The sequence below is a fragment of the Drosophila pseudoobscura genome, chromosome 3 (genome assembly GCF_009870125.1).
Source record: "Drosophila pseudoobscura strain MV-25-SWS-2005 chromosome 3, UCI_Dpse_MV25, whole genome shotgun sequence".
Lineage (NCBI taxonomy): Eukaryota > Metazoa > Arthropoda > Insecta > Diptera > Drosophilidae > Drosophila > Drosophila pseudoobscura.
Window position 1 is genome coordinate 11632181 of NC_046680.1, and position 23409 is coordinate 11655589.

The window sequence follows — 23409 nt, forward strand, 5'->3', positions numbered from 1 at the left end:
CATAGCACGCGATTGCCTTTCCCGTTCCTCCTCCCCCTCCTCCCCCTGGGCGCCTTTTAAGGCCCTAATGTATGTGAGAGTTCCGGCAGTATTCTGGCCATAGTGTGCGTTTGTGTGCCTGTGTCTGTGTGTGCTCGCATTGTTGCTGCTTAAGCGGGATTTACATACAAATTTGGTTCCCCTTTCCTGTTGGCTCTTGCTGCTTCTTTCAGTCTTTCAGTGTTTCAGTGTTTTAGTGTTTCAGTGTTTCAGTGCTTCCGACCGACGTCGACACATACTCGCACAGAAATAACCGCCAGGCTGGGCTGTTTTATTTTTAACACACCACCAATTATAAACAATGGCCCCGTGTATATGTTCGGTTACTATTGAAGTCAGCCAAGGCGCCGGAGTGTCTCGACTTTGAGATACCCGCTAACCGGAGAAGCTTCCAGCTTTTCAGCCGGGCATTCTGTTCTCATTTCCACGATCTCTACGATCGCCAGGTATATATATTTAAAAATAAAACGCAGCACAGGCTAATTTTGGCTTGGCTCCACCTGCACTTGTGCCTTGTTTTAGCAACTATTAATTTGTTTTGCTTGTTTTGGATTTATGCAAAAATTTGAATTTCAATCTAAATGCAAATTGTGAATGCACACAAAATATGGCATTTCTTGCTTAATTTTACCTTAAGCAAATGCATATAATTTATAAATAGAACAAAGCGCCACCGCACCACATGGGGCATGGCACTCCCCCTCCTTTGCTGCTCCTTCGAGTCCTATTTCTGCTCACGTTTACTGCAGAATGTTTACTAATGCGGAGTGATGGGCGGGATATCCGATGTGCTGTGTTGAGTAACAGGGACGGCGATTCAATTATGGGCCACATATAGCATGGGAAGAGTCTCGAAAACTTTCCGTTAGAGCGGACATATCGCGGCTCAAGTGCCGTTGAAGGCAGCAATGGGATTCCGAAGATGTTGTCTCGAGGCACAGATAACACTTAGCCAAGGACAAATCAGGGGCAAGCCTCTAAAGAGGGGGAGACGAAACAAAGGCAGTGAAGGTGCGTCCAGGGCTCGGGTTCGGGCTCGGGTTCCGGTCCGCCTCATACGCATACCTACGTATGCCCATCCCCGAACAAAGGACCAAAATAAAAGGTGAACGCATAAAAAGCAGCCGAATTTGTTGCTGCGGCTGCAAATCGCTGAGGTTAACGAGCTGACAGGGGGACAATGCGGCTGCAGCCAGCCAAGATGATGTGGAAATGATGGCACGGCTCTGACTCTGGCTCTAGCTCGGCCGCACTCTGCTTCAGGTCTGTGTCCGTGGAATGCCGTGCCTCAAAGGAAGGCAGGCTTTCCGGCGGCGGCGGGGACGGCGGCAAAGGGTAGGGGACGGGCGAGGTCACGCCCAAACAGACAGTAAAAGTCAACGGCAGGGCGGATGTGAGTGGAGGACGGGTTGTTGGGTCATGTGTGTTGTGTTTTGGGCCTTGCTTTTGTTGTCATTTGCAGCAGCCCCCGAAAGTATGCTGTATTAAAATTTTACTGTGCCAATTGTGTGTGTGTGTGTGTGGGTGGGTGTGTGTGTGTGGGTGTGGGTGTGTTTGCGTGCGAGTTGAACAGTCACGTAGCCGGTCGACGCCTTGCTTTGAATGTTTGTGTGTGCGTTTGCGGTTATGCTGTGTAATTGTCGCTTTTGGCCTTTGACGTCAAACCCAAAACAATAATCGTTGCCACTTTGGCTTGCGGCCGGCCGGCTGATACTTTGTTGCCACAAAAACAGAGATACACAGATCCACAGACAGCCGGATGGGAAATTAAGCAATTAAAATTATTTCAGTTACATTTTAAAATCGACTCATCATTGCTTTTGACGGGGCCCCAAGCATTTTCCTCCATCACGTAATTAATTTAAATTAAATATAGATAAAAAGCCAGGGGTAGGCATAGGTCTGGGCTCTGTCGCTCTGCCAGAAGAATATATCTATGCAGATCCGACGGCAGCTGCAGCTCGATCGGGAAGAGTGAAAAAATGTATTTCCAACTCATTTGGCTGTCTATTTTCGGCTCAATTTTCGGGGCGAAAAGTTTTAATGACCTTCATACCATCGTGTTTCCATTGCCAGCCAAAGTGACCTGCTTTGTTGGCTGGCCTGGCTTCTGGTTAGGACTGTGGCTATGCTCAAACACTTTTTAATTGCCAATTAAGAAGTTTTATTTGACGAACACTTGCCATTCCTCCCCGCTCCCTTCTCAATCTTCCCTCCTCCGGCGCACTATGGGAGATTCTCCGACTTCTTGTGGCCATCCTTAACCACTTCAAACCGAAACAATATTTGTTGTTTCACTTCTTTTATATGCAGTTTCAATAGAAAAAGAGCGTGGGCGCGGCAATCAAATTTCAGGAGTATATTTAGAAAATATTTATATTCTATTGCATAGGGCGTGGCACGGCTGAAGAATAATTAACAATAAATTAAAACTGTTAGAAAAGGTTTTATGCAAAAAGTCTTGCCTTTCGCTAGCAAACATCTGTTTTTGTTTGCGTAAATTGTCAAAATTTCCCATTGTGCGGCGGGACGACGAGAGGAGATTTTTGCATGCGAAAAATGCGTGGTACTTGGAGTACTTTTCGCAGTATTTGGCTGGCCAATCGATCAGCCGACAGCCGCCAAGAAACAACTAAAGAAAACCCCGCACGCGTTAACAAAATCATTTAATTTGGCCAAGAAAAGGGGGCCGAGGAGGTGGCCAAAGAGAGAGAAAGAGACTGAAAGAGAAAGCGAGAAACAGGCGCTAACAAAAATATGAGTTTTTTATGGAATGCGGGAGCCGGGCGGGGGCAGTGCTAATGGGCAGGAAGAGGGCATTGGAGCCAGCGAAAGGAACGTAACGAACATAACAAACGCAAAGCGCACACAGACACACATACCCACACAGAAACAGGGGCATTCACACCCACAGACACAAATACAGTGGCGGAGGCTAAAAATAGAAATGCGCCTCCCGGCGGCACACCCTAAAATGGGGCAGAGACAGCGACAGCGGCAGCGGCAGCGGCAGCCCCAACGAAAGACAAGGACAAGACAAGATTACAAATGTATAAGCAGCAATTCCCAGAAGTTGCTTTCTTTCACTCCCCCTCTCTACTTTACACGCTCTTTTGGCCCTCTCAGACACACAAAGACACGCACACACACACACACACACACACACACACACACACACTTACACTGTGGGATCAGACGCCGCGTATCAAACTGTTGATGGTTTGTTGCTTCGTTTATTTGTTGCTATATTTGGCCATTTGCTGTTGCCTCTTCCTGTGGTGCCACCTTCGCCTTGCCCCTGCCTCTGCCCCCCCCCCCCTTTGGCTCCCTCTGCTCGGCTGCTTGGTTGCTCTTATTGCCATTGTTAGTTTGATACCCTTGAAGGGGCCTACGAGAACGATTGATCCGAAAGCAAATCTTTATGGGAAAAATGTTGTTGTTTCTGGAGATTAGTAACTATTTGTGTAACTATTTGATCAAATGGTGCCAGCATTTTATTCTGGCATTCATACTCCATTCAAAGGATATTAAAATCTTCGCCACCTGAATGCCTGAAGACTTTCTTTTGTCGCACGGGCCCCAGACGTGCCCAACCACACTGCAGCCTCCCAACTCTCCCCCGAAGCGTGTGGCAGAAGCTAATTAATATTTACACCCAGAGAAACACGCTGTCGATGGGATTTGGCCAATCTAAGTGCCATCCGACAGGTCAGGGATGGAGGCCTTGCTCTCCTATGCCTATGCCTTGCTATGTTCATGCAGAGAATGACGAATGTCGAAGATATTCCCAAGAAGAGTTCACTATTCCCGTAGTTCAACACCGCGTATACTTGATGAAAAGTCATGCTCCTTCAACACGGCGTTTTCTTGGTATTTATTCAGAGTGATTAAGCCCGATTTTGATTAAATCTGCTACCATCATCAGACATATGCTTTCCTCATAAAATACTGAGCCTCAAAACTGCTGACTGGCCTCGAAAATGAACAGGAAAAACACAAAACCGGGGCATAAATGAGCCATAAACTATGCGGAATTGGGCGAGGAGGGAGCCTGCGCAGGGCCCCAATGCCGCAGTGCCGCTGAGTTATGGGAGATTTTCAATGTTCCCCAACAATATGCAAACTGCTGGGGTCACTGGCGGCGATAGAGGAGGGGGGAGATGGGAGTGGCCGAGCCATTTGCATATAAAGGGGGAAGTGTGTGACCAAGTGATTATGTGGTGGCTGCTCACCAAAGCGGTGAAAACATTAGCGGGTAATGAGACGGGACGGTAGTATTTAGGGAACTATTTCTGAGCCCGCGAGACATTCGGATAATTGGATACCCATTTGGTCTCAGTCTCAATGCCGTTCGGATACCCAACACCCTTGCCATGGGGCAGTGCTGGCCAGGACTCTGATTCTCCGGCGTCACTTCAGACGACAACATTTTTGGGCCTGATTTTGTGGCATAACTGAAAGGTTTTCCATGTCCCAGGCTCCAGGGCCCATCGCGGCCATGTGTGTGCGTGTGATTTATCCACATTGGATATGAAGTGGCAGGAAAACATGGAGGAGCACTGGCAATTAGCTTGCACGCAGCAGTCGAAAAACATTTTGGCAGAGTGAACGAGCGACATGGAATAGGCAGGCTCCTTATTAAATTACAATACTCGTAAATGCGACGCACAAGTAGAATGAAGTATGTCCGGAGGGGCACCTCTCGTCCTGCCCGTCCTCCCTGTTCTCGACGATTGTATTTTTTACGCCCTGCTAAGCAAAAGACAAAACAAGGAACAGCATCAAAATTGCGAAAAAATAATACACTCAAGTCCAACCTGAGGCGACTTCAGTTCCCAGCCCCCGCCCCCGCGCCCTCGCTCTTGCCCAATGAGTGGGTGTGGGAGAAGAACAACAGCAGCAAAAATAAAAAATATGTTAAATTAATTGAAACAAAAAACAAAACACATGAAAGCAAACAGCATACATCCATCATACATCCCAAAAGGAAGAGCAGTCCTAAAATAATAGAAAGCCAAAACGGAACACTTTGTATCGCATATTACTTTAACATTTCGGCATGAAATTTAATCAAAACCTCATTACAGGAGGCCTGAGAGAGATAGATGTAAACAGTGGGAGAGAGAGCGAGAGAGAGACAGGACAAGTGGGTTGAAAATAATGAGGGGAGTGTGGATCAGAAGCACCTCAATTTGTTGTTTTTACTGTCCTGTCAGGTCTTTTCCATTCAAGAAGCTTGACAAAAATTGAATTCATTTTTGATGAGGGGCCAAACGCATACAATAGATACAAAGAAGCGGAAAGAGAGAGCGAGAGAGAGAGAGAAGGAGAAGGAGACAAATGTGTCAAAGGCACTTTTTCCACATTTATTTATTCTTCTTCTTCTTTGGGCATAATTTGGGTCCGAAAAGTGAAATTTTCAGTCCCGACAAATTGCCAGGTTCCTGTCTAGGCTGATGAGATGTGTCCCTGAAATGGTGATGAACTGTGGCGTGCGAAGGGGAGGCGCAAAATGGCAGGGCCCATCAATTTTGGTAGTTGTCATATATGAATTTGCCCAGCCTTTTATTTTCTTTGCCTTTGCCTTTGTTTTATGCGTTGCTCTTTGCTATTTACGGCTGAAATATGCATGGTACCAGGGATATCCATCTCTCTCTCTCTCTCTCTAAAGACGCGAGTTTAATGTCCCAAGGAGTCCCCTGCCCCTGCCTCTCCCTGTCCCTCTTTCACACACTAGGTATCTATGTTTGAGGCGCTACCGCTGTCCCTATCTCTGTCTTGCTCCTTGGATGCTGATGCTCCTGTTTATGTGCGCCACATAAAACTATCAATTTATTGCTGCAAAATCGTTGCGCGCTGTTTCCTTTGGCTGCTGCTTCCTGCAAAGCGACGCCGCCCTCACACGCACACACACACACACATAGAGAGAGACACAGATACTCGCCATGCATACCATTGCACACTGCATTTTGGTATCTTTTTCGTGGGTTTTGTTATTATTGTTGGCAGCATTTTAGGCGCCATCATGACGAGACAACAGGCGTTTGCAGCTCTCCTTTTCACTGCTCCTCCTCCTCCTCCACCGTCGCCTCCTCTACTCTGCTCTGTGTATGGTGTGGTGGTGTGGGTGGCACAAAAGGTTTTCTCCCTTCTCGAACTTTGCTACAAGTTCGTGTGCGACTTATTTTTCGCCACGAACTTTGTGCTCTGGTCTGCTGCTGCATTACGTATACGCCATGTCTGTCGCATGACAAAAATAGCATCGGCTGCCACATTTTGGCTGAAGCTGGAGCTTAAACCGAAGCCAAAGCCAAAGCCAAAGCCGAGCGCCACCCATGGGACCGACCACAATTCACAGCTTTAGCAGCTCCTTGGCAACAGAAAAATCCTTTTTATGCTTTTGATTTTTTGACACTTTACTGGCTCATGTTGTTCTTGCTGTTATTTGCCAGTTCCTCTGGTTCCTCTGGCTCTTCTGGCCTTGCTGGCTGTTCTTGTGGCTTGTTTGGTTGTGTCTCCGAGTGTCTTAGTGTCGACACGCGTTGATTTTGTTAGAAGAGTTCAAGTTTTTGGTACAGTTGCCTCTCTCCCGCCCCCCGTCCCTCAAGAGTATGCAATTTGCATACTCGTATGTGTGCATGCACTCGATGCACTCGAATGTCATAAGAAGTTACCGAAATCTCCATTTTCTGTTGGCAGAGACATGTGATTATGCCCGACACTTGACTACCCTATTACCAGCGTTGAGGATAGGACCTTATACTCGTATGTGTGCCTTGAATTTCCGCTTTAAAAATGGCAGGGTTTCACCATCATTCAGCTGCAGCTTGGAGCTTGTCCAGCAAATACAGTCGGACATCAAATTGAGGCAATTGTCGAAACAGGGCCACAACGACGTGTGACGTGTGCCTAGCTCTTGATGGACAGTTTCAGTGCTCCCCGTAGCCGGTGGTTGGGCGTCCTCCGTTCCAATTTCTATCGTGACTTGCCTGATTTGGCATGGCCCTCAGAAACTATGCCATTCACCCCCGAGCCACTGCTGGGACGCTTATTTCAATTTATTGCAACAACGATAAGCGGCACCCGCACCCACCCACCCGCCCATTCGCCCAGTCGCCCAGTCGAAGGAGAGCGCAGCGAAACTAGCAAACAAGCGCAAAAATCAATTTAAAGTTCAATAGCCTCAGTCGCTTGCTAACTGACTGCCCTGAGCCTCACCCTGAGCGGGTGAGTGGGTGACTGGGTGACTGGGGGGATTGGGCGGTTGCCTGGAACAGGCCCCGTGGCTGTGACTGTGGCTGTGGCTGTGGCTCAGACTTGGCTGAGTTGGCTCCAAAAAAAGAAGGGCGCCAACAGCAACAGCAGCAGCAGCTAGCGATGCAACCATATTCATTCGAACCTTTCAACGAATGTTGCAACAATTTGCGAGTTATTTGTGTGTGAAATTAAGTTCAAAGTACAAATTGTGGGGCTGACAAGAGACAACACAGTAATGATAGTGGCCCGAGGGAAGCCGAATCGGAATCTGGATCTGAATAAGTTGCAGAGTTTGTAGCACCCCAGAGAAGAGACCGCAAATATCATGGGGCAAGTGGCGGGGCAAGGGTTGGCGCAATGGCAAATCAAACGTGCCCAAGTGCCTATTGATGCAATTATGAGGGGCACAACGAAGTTGATAAATGGCAATCGGCATGAGCGCCACCGGCGGCGACACTGTCAACGCCATTCAACATTCAACATTCAACACTCAACGTTCTCCATTTCCAATCATCATCATCAGCGTAGGCGTCGCCGTCTCTGGGATCTCTGGCTGCCTCCGCCCAGGTCCTGTTGGGGGCGAAGGCGAGAACAGGGGTGGTGGCTCTTCAAATGCAAATGACTCTTTGGCACGCCACGCAGCTGGAGACACCCGGCAGACAGTGTTCGACAATGTAGCTAACGAAGCGCACCTGACAGCCCCCAGGAACCCTCAATTGATCTCCTGCTGACAGACGGGCAGGCAGCATTGGGCGTGGGTGCAGCCGGAGACAGAGTCGGGCCAAGGATTGGTGTGGTGGTGGCAGTGGCACGAAAGCAGAGACAAACAGTTGAGTGTCAAGTTGCTTATGAGCTTTTTATCTCGCCCTAATGCTGTGGCAGGTGATTCAGCAGAAATATGAAACTGCAACCGCAAATGTAACAACAGCCACAGACACAGCCGCAGACACACCCACAGACACAGCCACAGACACATTGGCACAGGAGGACCAGTGTTGAAGGGGCAGCAGGTGCACCTATGGCTTTGGTGGCTAATGAATGGGCGCGTGTGAATATTGCAGAGGTGCCGGGCCGGGTCGAAGTCCCCAAAAACTTTCTGTGGCAATCTTTAAAGATCCAGCCCTGACGGGGCTATAACTTGTTAAGACTTCCATTGATTGCCAACTGAAGTTTTATTCAATGAATTCTCCACCTCTCCACAGAAGCCAAAATGCAAAAATACAAACTGCCAAACAAATGGGTAACAAAAAAGCAAAACAGAACAGAAAAGAACAGCGCAATTTTCCGAGCACCTAAAAATAGCGCACAGGAAAGTTGCAAGAGCAAAACGAGCAAGGAAAAATCGGAAATGGGGAAGAGAGGAAAACCTATACGGGCAACTTCAACAAATCTCAATACACAAACATGCAGCAGCGTGTGTGTGTGTGTGTGTGTGTGTGTGTGTAAACCGGAGGCGCCAACATGTCCTACAAGTGATTTATTTTTATGTATTTGTTGGTGGAGAGGAGAAAAAGTAAGCGGGAGAAGGTCGCGGAGAGAGAGAGGAGAGGGAGCAGAAAGCGTGGAATGCCACAAAAAATAAAGTTTGTGTTGTTTTTGTTGCCTCTGCTGCTGCTAGTGCTCTCTATTTCTATTTCTATATCGCTCTTTCTCTATCTCTCCCTTTCTACGGCTGTCGTTGTCGCTGTCGCTGTCGCTGTCTTTGCCCAAGTCCAGCCACAGAAAGCAGTAAAGTAGCAAACGTGCAACGATTTATAACAGAAAAAACCTTCTAAGCGGCTGCGACTGCTCTGCCAGGACGTTGCACAGACAAACAAATGGGGCTGCGGCTGGGGCAACATCAGAGAGGAAAGCAAATAAAGGTAGCATACTTTTATGCGCCTGGCTGGCAGGCACAGGACCTGGGAATACGAGTAGCAGGTAGTAGTCGTGCAAGTTGCAACATTTAGACGCAAATCATGGCAGACATTAGCGTGCGCAAAAGTTTTTCACTGAGCGATTTATGGGAAAAGTTGTCCGCTTCCTCTGTTCTCTCTATCCACTATCCACCATCCAGTGTACTCTGTCCTCTGCCTGGGTGCACAACAACAACTATTTGGACTGACTGTGCAACCCGTGTCATGTGTCCCTCTTTCTGTTCTTGTTTATGTTGCAGAGTGTCCCACCGCCATGGATGGCATGGAGCGATTCGCCTGCCCCGTACCCGACCGGCAGGGACGGTACCGCTGCATAGACGATCATGTGCTGTGCGACGGCTTCATCGATTGCCCCGACGGCGAGGATGAGGACCGAAGATCCTGCATGTTCTACAAGACGGTAAGTGTGGAAGCCGGAGACGGATCCTCGTTTAGAAGCCCGTAGATAATCCAAGGTAATAATGCTTCGATTTGGTATTTGCTTATTTCTTTGCAGACGAAGGCTCATTTGGACGTGTTAGCGGATGCATTACTGCGATGGGCGCGAGGGCGTTAGGCTCCATCCCCCGCCTCCACCCTCCCCCTCCCCCTCCCGCTCACGCAAACACTTCTTAGAGACACAGATACACAAACTGGATACAAAATACACCTAGAAAACCGACGTTAATCATAAATGACTTACAACTAGTTTTAAACATTTCCAAATCGATGAAAGCCCCCGTTTTGTTTAAGCCCCAAGACACACACACAACCCCAACCAACCCGCCTGCCCCCTGAAGAGAGCAGGTTCACCCATAGACCCGTAGACCCGCCATAGACCTCAAATCACAGCAAAATACGAAAGAATGAACTTGCTGCCTGTAAAAAGCCTGCACGGATTTCCAAGTAAAGTATAAACCATGAGGAAAACTAAGCAAAACAAATGAAACGAAGCGAATCGAAACGAATCGAATCGAATCGAGACGAGTTGATTCGAGTCGAGTCGAGTCGAGTCGACGATTATGCATAAGGAAAAGGTATGATTATTATAACACTATTATTATTAATTATCAACTAAAAGGAAAAGCAAAAACGAAGCGAAAACGAAAACGAAAAAAAGAACAGTGGAACGAAGGCAGAATCCAAGCGGCAGAATCCTAAGCGCTTAATTAGAATTCAACCAAAAAGATAAAAACATAAAAAGAAGACTTTTTTCATTATTTTGAATTTGTTTCGCGAGAGCAAAAACGAAAAACAAAAACAGAAAGAAAAGAAGAGATAAGAAAAAGCAAAAGCAAAATCAGAATCAGGCCTACCTATTTTTAGTACATATTAAATAAATATATTATAAATATATCTAACTATATAAATATATTTCGTGTAAATTATTTAATTATATGTGTATTAAAGATTAAATGATGTTAAATAAACAGCAAGAAAATAAATCAAAACGATGCGGATAGGCGAAAAGAAAATTAAAATTAAATACAAACAAAAATACAAAAACAAATACAAGTAAAAATAAAAAGGAGAGTGCAAAAGCAAAAGCAAAAGAAAAAGAAAAAAGCAGAAGCAAAAGCAAAAGCAAAAGCAGAAGCAGAACAGGAGAGGAGAGATATTATATATACATATACACAGAAGAACAGGCATAAATGATATATAAATAATTATATAGTATATATATACATACATATATGTACACTTATTACAAACAAATATACAATTGAAGGAAAAGAAAATATTGAAATAGGTTTTACTGCTGATAACTGAACGCTAAATAATGTACTTATATACAAATACAATAACAGCGAAACTAAAATGTTTAGAGAGGATAACCATACGAGTAACATTTACAAACTAGCGGATGAGGCCAGAACATTTACATAAGCAAAAGACTTGACTTGATTATACCTATGTATTATGATTGACGATTGACGATTGACGACTCCCAATCGAGGGGGCCTCAAACAATATTCTTCGTTATTTTTTTTACAATTATCTAAGTGCTTTATTTGACATAGTGCGACTGCCTACAGTCAAAACTCCACACCTGCATGTAAATACGACCTTATCTTGACCTTCCTCTCTTCCCACATACATACTCGCAAGCTGATTTGCATGTAAAGTTATGTATTTCATCACCCTTTCACCTCCCCCCACCACCCAACCTTCACGACCTTCACGACCCCCTGGAAGAACTCTCATGGAAACGGCAGCTATTGTAGTTAAGTAAATTTATTTACACAATTACCTATAGTATATTCAAATAACAACGGACTTTTAAATATACATAACAACGAGGAAAACGATAAAACCACACACACACACACCACAGAACGAGAGCCAGTCTTTTTAGCCAGCCCAAGATACGATCTCAGATTTCGCAGCCCTGCCACCCTTTGAAGCCCTCCCACATACACAATGGTATTGGTTAATGGGTAATGGGTAATGGCAAAAGCTCTGATCGAATCCTGGAAAACCATCAGTTAAGAGATACAATCAAGAAAATTATTAATTTAATAATAAATACCCAAATTGATACCAGCCCGCAATAATATTGAGGGCCCAGAGCCCTGCCAAGCCGCTCTTACACGATGCAATAATTAGTCTGGATCGGGGAAAGCCAGTGAAAATGTCCCCGCCCCCACCGTCATGGTGGGGCAAGTGCGAAGTGGACACACGTTTCCCCCGCACTCCACTTGACATTTGTTGGCATTGTGTGCAGAGTGTGCAGCATAACGGATGCCTGTGCTGCAAAACCAAACATTAATCCTTTTATTAATGCTTCGGGCTGTCATTGTTCGCTTTTTTTTCGCCCTCGTTTCCAATTATATACTACTAGGTGCATATGTATATGTTAGGGGACACTTTGGCTCTATGGCTGAAGGGAAACTGATTGAGAATTATACAAAAACAGAATAACATATGAAATTGCGAGCAATAAAATTTCATATCTTATACAAAGTACGTATAGCAAATGGCAGATAAAAGGACGATAATACCAATTGAGAATACGTTAAATAGTAAGTTTATCATTTGTTTCCGCTTCCTGAACTCCCGAACTACTGAACCACAAATACAACAACAAACACAAACAGAACTACAACAACGATCTTCGTTGCCAAGACCCAAGAGTATTATGGGCCACTCCTTAAAATAAATATTCTTTCGATTGATTGATTCGGTAAATGATTTAAATAAATAACTGCAAAATAACCCACCTCTAAAAATTAAAAAATATAACAAATAACAAATAAAATACACGTTAATGGATAACTTAAACAATATCTTTAACAAAATGTGTATACATCTAAGTAAAAAGTAAAGAGTAAAAGTAAAAAAAATTACCCTAATCAACGATGATGATGATGATGATGATGGAGATGATGGTGATGATGCATATAATTAAATGTAATCCTTGGAATTATGCACAAAACAGAAAACCGCACTAAACTACAACTACAACTACAACTACAACTACAGCAATTACAGCAGCAACAAACGAACAAATCAAACAACAATTTTAATCACTTTTTTGAACGGACAAGAATCTGAGGTGAACGTAATGAAACAACAATGAAACACACACAGACATATACATATATTTTTGGCCTATTTTTCTATAACCAGAACGAAATTTTTAAATGAAAAAACCAAAAACAAAACCCAACTTTTATAAAGACAAAAAACGAAACGGAAGAGAAAAACAAATGAAAAAGTGCGATTGTAAATAACAAATGAAACGAAAAGAAAAGAAAATAAAAGAAGAGGATTCAGAATTCAGTTGAATTTCAGTTCCAATATTTTTCAAAAAACTAAATCCAACGAAGATCGTTTGAAGGCATTGAAACCCCTTTAAATTTTCCAATTTTACCAGTATTTACTTGAGTTTCATTTGGTTGAATTAAATTTGATTCTTGGAGGCTGTCCCAGCAACCAGTATGGTGTATAAAAGGAGAATTTGTATATAGAAATCTGTATTGCGAGTATTAACTGAATTAGAGATTAGAGACCCTATGTCAAATGTTTCTTAAGTTTTAACATTTCCCAGTTTTACGGCATTCATTTTTCTACGTACTATTTTTATTGCCACAAAATTTGAAAGAAGAACAAAAGCAAAAGTTGATGGAGAAAATACACGAAAATATGTAGCTAAAGCCCCCAAAAAAACAAAACAAAAAACTATTGTTGAATGTTAAAAGGAAGACATACACACATACACACATATGCATTGATACACACACACATGCAAGTATACACATACATATACATATATATATAAACGTATAGAGCACACAGTCAGCAACACGAAGAACTTGTATTTATTTGTATTTGTATATTTGCAGAGGAAAAAAAAACGAAAACAAAACCCAAAAAAAAAAAACAAAATAATTAACTTTAAATGTTGCAAATGGCAATTTATCGAAATCAGTTGATCGAGAGTTATCGATGAACATGGTCAATTATAATCGGTTCTTATCGGCTTTCATTTCCTTTCGATCGGACATTTCTGTACATAATTTCCGTCTGCCCACTTATCTCTTGTCTCTTCCTCGCTCTCTCTCTCCCCCCCTGTCTCTCTCTTTTTATCTATATATCTCTGTCACTCTCTGTCTTGTTCTGACTCGTTTCACTTATATATTGTATGTAGAGGAGGTACATATGTTTTTAGCATAATTCCCCTTTTTAATTTAACAACTGTTTACGTAACTATATTAATTAATTAATTATATATACGAATATATGATAAAACACAAAACAAAAACAAAAACAGAAACTACAACAGAAAAAACACAAAAAAAAAACAAAAAACAGACAAAGAAAAGATGAAAAACAAATACACAACCTAATATACACTGAAAACAAAACCGAAACATGCATTTCTGATTTCTTCTATTCTATCCAGTTTTCGATAAGTATTTCAGTAGAACATGTAGCATATATTTTCCACTCCACAACAACAACACCTACAAGAAAAAACCACACACAGTCACAGTAAGTTGATAAACCCCTGCATGTCCTATAAATCCACCAAGCCATGCATACAGTGCGTTTCATGAGCATCAGAGCATGCCAAAGAAAGCTCTTTAAGGCTCTTTTCATATGCAAATCCATTTAGGTTATACACATCTCTGTCTGACTGTCGGTCTGTCTGTCTATGTATCTGTGGCAACTAAAGAGCCTTCTGCAAGTGCTTTCCATGCTCTGAGTGCGCTTCGTTGAGGCAGCACCCAGTGGAAGTACAATTGAAGCCTGAAAGTTTAAGTTAATAAGCACCATAAGGAGTCCCCACATTCTTTGTCCTACAGCCAAGCCCATCTGCGTGTAGCAGTTAGGTAAGATAGACCATTCATCGCCAGCAAATAAATGTAGGGCTCTTCACTTGGCAGGGAAGCAAACTTTTCAGCATTGTCCCGGCGGGGGCAAAAGGCAAGCAAAATATTTTAGCATTAAATGAAATTAAATATCCACAGCACAAGCGTAGCCAAAAAGTATCTACAATACGAATATATATGATGCTTTCGCAAAAATAATTACACAAGTATTATTATCCCCCATACCGGGCTGAGAGCGAATCCAAACAAATTTGTCTTCAGCTGAACGGACTTGAAGCTGGATTGGATCTTGATTTTTATGGGATTTCGAGCAGGTTTGCTTTTGGCAAAGAGGTATACTCGTAGCAGAATATTTAATCGAACATAAATCTAATCGAACATAAACTATTAATGTTATCTGGATGTTTAGTAGACTAGCACATATATACCTATAAAGGAAGTAGAAATATAGTAACCAGTGAGCCGATTCAGCCGATTCACATAAGCATAAAGTATTCAAGTATTAATATCAATTTATTCGCATTTGGTAGTTTCTAAGAAAGCGCCTGGAAAAATGTTGAAAAATTTGCGTGTCAATTTATGGCAGCATTGGAGGCTGCATGCAAAACACCAGGATAGTCAGGAAAGCTAGCCAAAATCCCTCCTGAGGCTCAAGTTCGCACTGGTCTAAAAGTGGCCTTCAATGGGCATCAGGTGTTGTGTTACACAGCTTTCAAGCGGCTTTGTACGTTTACAGAAAGCCGCACTCAGTGCAGACACAACCAGAGCCACTGATGCCATTCAATGCCACTTTTATCCCTCTCACACTGCTTCTCTCTGCCATCCCATTCACATTCACATTCCCACTCCCACTCCCATTTCTCTTTCCACAAACAGCCAAACGCAATCATTGTATGACGACCAGTGCACTGGAGGGAAAATAGTTTCCAGAACGAGTAATAAGTAGATAAACTCGGAACCCCCCGAAGTAGGCTATGGGGTTTTGCATGCAAAGTGCTCATTATAAATTGCTTGAAGAGGGTGAAGAGCCTTAGTGTTTGCGGAAAGTGTACCCGCAGAGGCGGGTTTTTTTGTTCTTAGTTTTGCCTCGGGCAACACTTAATTGGGAAGGCTCTCTTTGTTGCAGTTTTAATTGATAATTGTTCGTCCGCTCTGGTGCAAATGGAAGCGTTTTATGTTCTCCCCCAACAATATTTACACCCATCCAAATTTTAAATATTAATTGAAGCCTATCAAATATTTAGGCTATTCATTTACACGCCCAACAGGAGCAGACACAGGCACAGACACCTACACGGAAACCACACTCGAAACATTCGAAACACTCGAAACACTCGAAACTCTCGGACACGGACACGTGTTAATATTTAATAATTTGTGTTCAATATAAGTAATTAGCCAATCGAATTATGTCAAACACTTAGCGTAAACAATTTTGCACTGCTGCACTTTTTATGTGATAAATAATTAGCACAAAACCAAAATGAAACTTTTCTATGTATTTACATGTACGAGTATATATGTATTTATGCACCGCCGTTGCACTTAACACAATGAAAATGAAACCGGAATTCGTATTAGAGACTAATTAATTAGAAATTCGATGTAGTAATTGCACAAATCAGCAGAAAGGATTCTCCAATAAGGGCCCAGGGAAGATGTTTCATGGGAGCTGTGTCGATTAGTCTTCCACAAAACACACAGACACCACACCGTACCAAAAAACTGACACACCCAGCAAAGCATCACACGCCTTGGATGCACAAGGATGCACGGGGCACCCCACCTGGAAGAGACAACTCCCAAAGGAATCAAAAGAGTATTTTCGAGCTATAAGCATAAGTAGTCCACAGTACCTAAAAGCAAATCGAGATGTCGTATGTAGCTGCGCATACTGCATTCCCCTAACATGCACACAATCAAAGCTTAAAAGCAATCCGTCCTAAACTGAAACTTTGGAGCGGAATCCTCAACTCAAGCGGAAGCAACTACCGCACATATAACAACTACCTACATCTATCTATACGAGCTCAATGGCACCTCGACCACACAGACACAGACTCAAACACAACACTCACATACATAACTTAAAACACAGGCACACCAACACCAACACCAACACCAACACCGACACCAACACCACACGTAATTGCACTTAAAATGTAAATGTTGTGATTTAAATGCACCGCCTCAAAGTATGCACCAAAAAGTTTTCGAAAATGTATTTTTGCACTATTTTTAAATGCACCAAAAATTTAATTATATTTTAACTAGTGTTCTTTAAAACGATCTTAAAACCCGTTTAGATATTATACCAAATTTAGCAAAAACTAAAAACTAAAAAAAAATAGCAAACAAAACGAAAGGAAAGGAAGGAAAAACCTAGAGAGAGATTTTGTTTTCGTGTTTTTCCAGATATTAAAGTCTAAGTCAAGAAAAGTCTGCGAAACATTCGTCTGCAATGTAAATACAGAGCGAACTAATAAATAAAGAAATATAAATAAATTATATATTTTCACACTGTAAATAGACCAACCCATACACAGAACAGACCCAACAGAACAGAACGGAACGGAACGGACAGTACAGAAAAGAGCAGAACAAACTAGATCAAACACGCGACGACGACAGGCAAACAAATAAACAAAAATAAACGATAAAAAGATAAAACGATAAAACGATGAAGCGCGAAATGTTTTTAACTTTAATTAGAAAGTGTTTTATGTATTATGTATGGTAGTCCACACAGGAGATCCTACTATTAACTTCTAAGCCATTTAACTTGTAAATTATTATGGTTATAAATGTGTAATGTAAATGGAAGCGAATCGAGTAGAACGGAGAGTAAGGGCGGCAAAGGCGAATGCGAATGCCAAGCGAATGCCAATGAGGATGCGGGTGATGTGGTGATGCCAAGTAGCATAGTATCGTAACTACATACAACAAAAGCCGCGTATAAGTACAGAACTACCATGAAATATATATGTATGTATGTATATTGTGTGGTTATAAATTATACTAACATCTGGAGCTTGCCGAAAAGTCTACAAATTTGTAAAGACTTGGAGAATATACACGAGTACTCGTATATACATATACGTATTTCAAACTAAAGAAGCAAAAAGTCGTAACTGTATTCAAGTTTGAACATGAGAAAAACCCACAACCAAAACCAAATGAAGGCAGATTCGCAAAAAACAATACAATTATTAATATTACAATTGAATTTGAATTATTGAATATGAACTTGCGGCAGACAACAAAATGTATTACAAAACGAACAAAAATCTATATATATATACACACAAAAATAATTTATGAGATTATATATACATATATATATAAATAAATAACAATAAAAACATACATATAACATGAACGTAATATGTAAAATTAAATAAAAACGAAGCCTCAGTCAGTATAAAATGTCGAATGCTTCATTTAATGCGGATTATCTGGGCAGGCACATGGATATTGGGGCTAACGATGTTATATCCATCAGGTAATCTGTATATACGTGTCGGATCATTTATATTATAGTCTATGATCCCTACGGTGGAACACAACCCTGAGGGAGGTGCATCCATTGAAGCTACCCAAATGTGCCCCGGCGGATCGATTAAATTGTGCCCAAGGAAAGTTTCTACAGATATGAGAGACTACCACAGATCGCCATAAGATCAGTTGTATGGAAAGTTATCCTTTTGTTGTACCGATTCACTGTGCCCAAATTGGTGTCCTCGTCGGCTGTCGGCTAAAGGAAACTCGTGGATGGTTCGTCGTTTCTGCTTTTTTTTTTTTTTGTTTTTTTGGTAAATAAACAAGTGTCATAAATTTTAATTAACGTTAGCCGAAAACTAATTTCCATCTAATAACAAAACGAACACCGGGACGGGCCGGGCCGGGCCGGGTCGATTCGGTTCTGGCCAGTGGTTTGTTGGCAGTGTTTTGGGACCAGGAGACTGGGGACTGGGGTCTGGGGTCCCGAGTCAACCGACATAACTCAGGCGGCAGTTTGATGGGCGCCACAGCCCCATTGCACCCAGGAGTATAAACGAAATTGTATTTTTGTTGCTGTCGGTTTACGCTTAATTACCTTGTGCCTTCCCGTTTGCCGTGTTCCCTTTCATTTCGAAGAAATACTCTCCTTTTTATAGCCGTACGCTTCGCGGAAATCATCATTATCATCATGGCCGCACGGATAAGGCAGAGGAGAGCGAAAAGGAGTCGCCATCGAAAGCGGAAAGCTAGGCGCACAAAAAGCTGAGGCGAATCCAATGTCGTGGCTTTTATGATGCGGGGGCATGTAAATAAAAAGTCGCATATCGTTCATTTTGGAGCGAACGGTGGCAAAAGGTCAAAGTTCGTTCCCTGGATTCCACACTTCCCGATTCCTGCACCTACGACCTTTTCACCCGACCTGGCCCTTAACCTTTCGCCCCGGTTTGTTAATTAAGGTGTGACAAATGCAATCTGCAGGCAAGTTAAGCGTGCAATCAGCCAATGTCCCATCTGGGCGGGCTGGCTCATTAAAATGGGATTTAGCGATGGCTCCATGGCGGAGCAGTACGAGTCCATGTCCATATGGACGGCCCGGCTCCGTCCTCGCCCTCGTCCTCGGCCTCGGTGCGGAGCGGAACGGAACCAAACCGACGTGCGAGTAGGTCTAGGCGCGATAAAACAAATGCCAAAGCCTAAAATGGCAGATTGTGGCCTTTGCCTTGCCGACCTGCCCGTTCGTTCTCTGCTAAATAAATTGCCCTTAAATCCGGCTGCAATTTGTTGCACACCCACATCGATGGGCAGATCGCAGATGGCCATCCATTGGATGGTGTGTTATGCGATGGCAACGAATCGGATGGAATGGAATGGGATGGGATGGATAGAATAGATAGGAAACGAAGCGTGCTAGGATTTGACCTCCACTATAGGTGGAGCCTATGGCAAGACCCTGTTCGATTTCGAATCACAAGTACCCGCAGGGAAGGCACTCCAGAGAGCTCCTTGGATTGATGGTGAGGCCATGTGTGTGTGTGCAAGGGCGTTTTCAGGATTTCTCGAAGAGGCCGAGCTTTTTTCGGTTAATTATCGTCATTCTTAAGCTGAGTTGCCACCAATTCGATACAAACGAACCTACTAGAGCATTATATAATTCGCAATCTCGCTGATTAATGATCAGTCGAACTTCATAGCCAAGTCTCCCCTCCTCTCAACGTATTGGATAACCGTCCCACAGTAGCTATGGTACATGGCAGAAATTCGAATTTTAATGGTTATTTTGGGATAGTGGAAATCATTTCCGTAAAAAGTTTTTCTGAATACTGGATATCTCATGCAGAAATTTTAGCGTTTGCATCGATCAACTTAAATTCTCAACATCAAATGGATCAAATGGAGCAAATGGAGCAAATCAATAAGAACTTCCATGATTACCTCGTGTAAGGCTCGCATCGATTTTTGTAAGGAAATGTTCAACAACTACGATCGTTGTCCTTCAAAAGAAGTTTTTAATATGTAAAAAGGTGAAGATTCATAAATATAGAATATAAATGTATAGAATATATAGATGTATATGATTTGAGTCTAAAACACAGCTTTAATCGACGGTGTAAGTCCTTTAAAGCGAGCCATTTCAAATCAGGGGGTCGTCTGCCTTGCAGAGATTTCCTCACATCTCATGGATCGCCGAAAGAGGCTGATGCAGTCTTGTTTCAGAGATACTTCCCTCTGATTGCCAGCAGTGCTGCGAAAATAGTCTAAAACGTTTCAAAATAGGTAGTCATCTTTTTGGAGAATATTTTTAAGATCAATAGAGGTAGAGGTAATTTAAATAGCAGCCTTTGTAGCTGGTATTGTGTCCCATCCATCAAAACGTAGTCCACAACACTTGTCGGGATCAAGATCCATCCATCCAAATCTATGAATACAATATATGTACATCATATGGTAAATACAAAAATTAAGTTTAATAACAATTTTTTTTTAATTAAGCATGCCCCAGGGGCTTCCTGGGTACGCCCTTGTGTGTTGGGGGTTTAAAACTAAAAATTTATTTGCTTCATCTCTAGAGCTTCCCGTGGGTAGATTATTTTTGCATCAGCCGAGCACTCGCAGGAGCGACTGCCAAACAACTTTTGGCACAGACCAGAAACTGTTTTACACTCTACGCCCACTCTACTATAGCCCGATCTCAGTGCCTGTTCGGGGCAGGGAGCGTGCCCCAAACCAACTTTGTCTAAAAATAAACTCTAATGCAAAATGTTGCGGTCTGTTTCCATTAAAATTCCCTGAACTTTCCTACGGCTTTTGGCAGTCGCCCTGCGTTGTCCTTGGCTCTAAGCGGAACACAACAGTTTTCCCTTCGATATGCGTGCGACAAGTGACACATACATGCAGGCACTACTCGTGCTTCCTGCTTCCTGTTGCCCGCTCCTCTCGCTCTGAGCTGCACTTCCATGGCCGTGCCCCGGGCTGGACATTAACCCATTTCCCCCTCCGCTCGCTGCCGTCAGCCCTCTCTCTACCACCAAATAAACTGTGACACGGAAAATGTGCTGCAGACGTTTCTTTGTGTCAGCGAGAGGCAGCCGAGTCACATAAAATCTGTTGAAATCGGTGCCCATTACCATTACCAGGGTATATTTGTGTCGATTTTCATTTGTCTCTGTCTGTATCTCGTATGACGGCCAAGTCCCTGGTTCTACCCATGCCACATTCTTTTGCTTTTGATCTATCTATCTTTTAAATGTAGATCTCGATCAGCTGGTATCAAATAGTCGACTCTTGCTCGTTTATTGCTGGCATCCGGTGCCGAAGCCCATTTTCTTTCGCTGACACAAATTCCAGTGTCTCTTGGCTTATCCTCCTGTAATTTTTAGCTGGCCATTTTTATAGGCTTTATTTTTATTAATATTAACGATGTGCGATATTTCCCCTTTGTGTGCCTGTTGAGTTTACGCATATTGTGTGTGTGTTTTGGGCAAGTCGGAATTACCTCGCTGAATGACGGTACGTCGTCAAAAGCACGACTCATAACAGGCAATCAAAAAAGCATCTGCACTTGCCAGCTCTCCGGCTAATTTGCATGCTAATCCGGCTAGCGATATGCAAACTAGACAGGCCCATGACCACCCCCCTACCATCACATCCTTCCACATAATCCAACCACCAATCATCTAACTACTCCTCGTGCTCCATAACCATTCGAGTTCATATTTGCACTGCAACTTTTGCTGCCACTATAGATACTGCTGCCGGTTCTGTTTTATTGTTCAAATGTTGCCAGATCTCTGGGGATGGGATGGTAAGGGATGGCATGCATAGGATGGGGATGCTATGGGGCTCTGTCTCTTTGTTATTGCCATTTGTTGTTGGGCCACAATGTAATTTGGATTGGATTTTTATGACTTGCTGGCCGTGGCATGCAGCACGAATCCTTGGGGTTGACATAGAATCAAAGCATTCACTGGCTGCTGCACATCGACATCGACCTGATGCTGCAGGGCTATTTTCTAATTTATTTACAATAGATGCGAAAGCTAAAAACATGTCCCAAACATATCTGCACGATCAAAGTCAATATCCATCTGTACCATGGTATATATGTAGTTATTCTCACGTTTTCGGAATATATTCTAGTAAAATTGATGCTCAAAAACTAGATTCTGCTGGGATCTATGTATGTCTATTGATATTTTCCTCTTAATTGAAACACTCACTCGTATACTCATCGCTATCCCTATGCAAATCCCCCTACCCCTTTCCGTAGCCCTATTTGTTAGTCGCTTTTTCAGTCTTTATATAATCCAATCAAATAGTTTTCATTGTTGCTGCTACATATTTTTTTATTTAGTCGATTTTGTGTATCGAAATTGCAGTTTTGTTATTTGTTTTGTCAGCAGAGACTGTTTTGCTTTGGTGGCCTGTCAGACAATGGGACGTCGCTGGGGTGTCCCCCGTGTGATAGTGTGAACACAATGCCGGTTGTGTGGGTGTGCGTGTGGGTTTGTGTGTGGGTGTACGAGAGAGAGCTTTGTGTTTGGGTTAATTATCTTTTGTCGATTTAAGCATTTAGCTTCTGAAAAGAGCTGTCACAAGGCGACGTCAGGACGTCAGTCAGCCCGCAGCAGCACAACAATGAGACCAATAAGCGGTACCCGAATACCAGATGAAAGAGCCATGCTAATCGTTTGAATATTTGTTGGGGGCGAGTGGCGACAAGAGACTCGTTGGCAGCCCCAACAGTTGCTTGCTCATCTTCGCCGTTGACAATGAGAAGCATTATCGCATTGTTATGCTAAATTCTATGTGGTTTACTGGTTGTTCTGTTACTCAGCCCTGTTCTGGTTCTGCTGGTACTACATTTCGTCCTCCTCGTCGTCGGTGAGGCCCACCACCTTGTCGGGGTAGAACTTCTTCAGCACACGCTGCACATCCGGCACCAGATTCTCGAAATCCTCGGGGAACTTGTCCCGCCGCGGCGGACCCCTCGTCAGGCCCGACCACAGCTCGTGGACGGAGGTGCGTGCATTCTGGGAGAAGCCAATCTCGAAGGCTCCTTCCCGGGGCGCCTCCTTGCCGTACTTGTTCCTCACCAGCTGGAACTCGCGCTCCGGAATGCGCTGCTTGAAGAAGGCGCCGCACTCCTCGGCCTTCATCTGGAAGATGGGGCACTCGGTGGTGTGCTCCACGTAGAAAATCGAGCGCTCCTTGCTAAAGTTCTCATCGGCGGCCCAGTCCACCATCTTGACCTTTTTCTTCCCTTTAGGCATACTGCCGACCGTCACTGCCACTCCCCCGAATTATGGATTTTGAATTTTGTCTCTCCGACTATCCATCCGACTATCCGAACAGACGAGTATTTCAATGCATCATTGTTTCTG

General features: G+C 43.4%; 2 protein-coding genes across 2 annotated transcripts in view; one reads left to right on the top strand and one right to left on the bottom strand.

The window, feature by feature from the left end:
• Positions 1–10692, top strand: part of jeb (jelly belly) — a 28158-nt gene extending 17466 nt beyond the window's left edge. Inside the window, exons 2-3 of the mRNA XM_001360889.4 lie at positions 9452–9612; positions 9709–10692. Of these exons, the coding sequence (XP_001360926.4) occupies positions 9452–9612; positions 9709–9768 (221 nt within the window). The 3' untranslated portion in view covers positions 9769–10692. The remainder of the gene's footprint in view (positions 1–9451; positions 9613–9708) is intronic.
• Positions 10693–22341: 11649 nt separating this feature from the next.
• Positions 22342–23406, bottom strand: LOC4804353 (selenoprotein BthD). The gene has a single exon (XM_001360890.4). It carries the CDS (start codon positions 23296–23298, stop codon positions 22885–22887), a length of 414 nt encoding a protein of 137 aa, XP_001360927.4. The 5' UTR covers positions 23299–23406; the 3' UTR covers positions 22342–22884.
• Between the last annotated feature and the right edge of the window lie 3 nt (positions 23407–23409).